Source organism: Orycteropus afer, unplaced genomic scaffold (genome assembly GCF_000298275.1).
Source record: "Orycteropus afer afer isolate SDZICR_OR568_19922 unplaced genomic scaffold, OryAfe1.0 scaffold00766, whole genome shotgun sequence".
Taxonomy (NCBI): Eukaryota; Metazoa; Chordata; class Mammalia; order Tubulidentata; family Orycteropodidae; genus Orycteropus; species Orycteropus afer.
Window position 1 is genome coordinate 383,875 of NW_006922353.1, and position 2,030 is coordinate 385,904.

The 2,030-nt window shown below is 57.1% G+C and overlaps 1 protein-coding gene across 1 annotated transcript in view; it reads left to right on the top strand.

The window, feature by feature from the left end:
- SYT3 (synaptotagmin 3) overlaps positions 1-2,030 on the top strand; it is a 25,194-nt gene continuing 23,164 nt past the window's right edge. Inside the window, exon 1 of the mRNA XM_007957639.1 lies at positions 1-499. Within this exon, the coding sequence (XP_007955830.1) occupies positions 1-499 (499 nt within the window). The remainder of the gene's footprint in view (positions 500-2,030) is intronic.

Sequence of the window (2,030 nt, forward strand, 5' to 3'; positions counted from 1 at the left end):
ATGGACTCGGGAGACTCTGCGAACTCTCGAGGTCCCAGACATCGACCCTTCCCCAGCATTACCTTGGGACCCCGGCATCTTAACCCCCCCCCCTCCAAAAAAATGCCCATCGTCTCTGCAGCCCGGAGAGGCATGAAGGACTTCAAGTCCCAGGAGGCCTTGCAGCGCCGGGTCTATGAAGCCAAAGCAGCGCGAGCGCGAACGCTGCCGGGAGTTGTAGTCTCTAAGCGCTCCACGGGAGCTGGGGCCCCGGAGGTGGGAGGGGGTGGCTGGACACCCCCAGGGTCGCCGGGGGTCGGACATTTGGCCTGGGTAGGGCAAGCTGTGAGGCTCAAACTGAGCTTTTTCTCCTGGCCACGGCCCTCAGATCCGACAGCCCCTCTCACTGCCCGGCGTGTGGGGACGGGTCCTCAAGCCCCTTGCCTGCCCTGCAACCCCCATGGGCTGCCGCCCGCCGCCGCGTCCGCTGCCACCCAGGACGAGGCAGGGATAAGCGCAGGTGAGTCTGACCCTGTCCGTGCCGGAGTCCTGGCGTTCTGCAACAACACCTGTCCACTCGCGAGCTCTGATTCGCTGGTTCCTAATTTCCCCTGCACACCCCCCCTTCCAACCTATCTCTGATGTCTGCCCCCAAACCATGTGCCCCTCATTCCTCCTCCCCACCCCTCTCTCCCGGCCGTCTCTCAGGTATGCCCCGTCTCTCCGTCCTTCCTGGAGCCTGTCTGCCTGCCTGTCCAGCTCTCCTCGCTCCAGCCTTTTGTCCGTCTGTGGTCTCTGGCTATTATCTGTCTGTCCTTTATTTCGGCATCGCACTCATCCCCCTCCACTGTTCCTGTCACAAAGATACCTCTGTCCACGCCCCTCCTCACTGCCCCTCTCTCCATCCACGCCTTTCATCCCCATGAATAACACACCAGACGATTCTTGATCACAGTCCATCCCAAGTCTCCATCCTGGCCCTTCCATCTGTCTGTTCATCTGTTCCTCTCTCCTGAGTCCCAGCTTGTCCTTCCTACCATCTCTGCCCCTCCTCTCTCCTTACCTCAACTGGGTCCCTGTCTCTACCCTGAACCTCCTTCCAGCCCCCAGGATGGAATAGACCGTCCATCTCTCTCGTCTCCGGCCCTTTCCTGTTCCTCTCTCTGCCTGCACCAATCTGGCCTCCTCCCACTCCCCAGATACTCCAAGCCCCTTCCTATCCTAAATCCCTGCTCATGCTGTTCCTGCTTCCTGCAATGCTTTTCCCTACCCCACCCCCATGGCCCAGAGCTGTCTCCATCTCTTCCTTTCAGGCCTCAAGTGAGCCCTGCCTGACAGCCTCCTGCCCAGCACACATTTCAGAGCACTTTTCACTGTTTGAGAGTATTTTGTTTGTTTATGTTGCCTGTTTCTTTGTTTACTGTTTGTCACCTCTCATTGGATCGTGACACCAGGATGTCAGAGAACGTGTGTGCTTCTTTCCCTGCTGTATCCGCAGCAGCCAGCAGGATCCCTGGCATGTGGTTGGCTCTGAATGTTGGTATTTGCTGAACGAATGAATGATGGTTGTCAACTGTCTGTCCGTCCTAAATTCTGTGCCCTTGTCTGTGCCTTGATCTCCTTGTCTACCCATGCCTACCTTTGTGCTCTTTGATCTCTGCCCCTTGAATGGACGTCCCAGTCTCTTCCCCCCTATCCACTCATGTCAGTCCCTGTTGTTGTTGTTATGTACCGTCGAGTTGGACCTGACTCATAGCGACCCCTCCTTGGGTTTCCGAGGCAGCATCACTACGGAAGTAGATTGCCCAACCTGCCTTCCGCATGTCAATCTCTAGTCCTTGTTTATTCAACCCCCCATGACTCCTATCCATCTGTCCCTAATTTCTGTTATCCCTCTTCCTCTGACCTCTGTCATCTTCATGCATCCCTAAACTCTGTCCCCTTGCCTGTCCTTCCTCTACCTCTCTCTTCCCACCCCTTATCTCTGCACCCCCCATCCCCTCGCCCCTCTCCCATTCCCCATTGCTACCCTCTTCTGGGCTCCCAAGCAC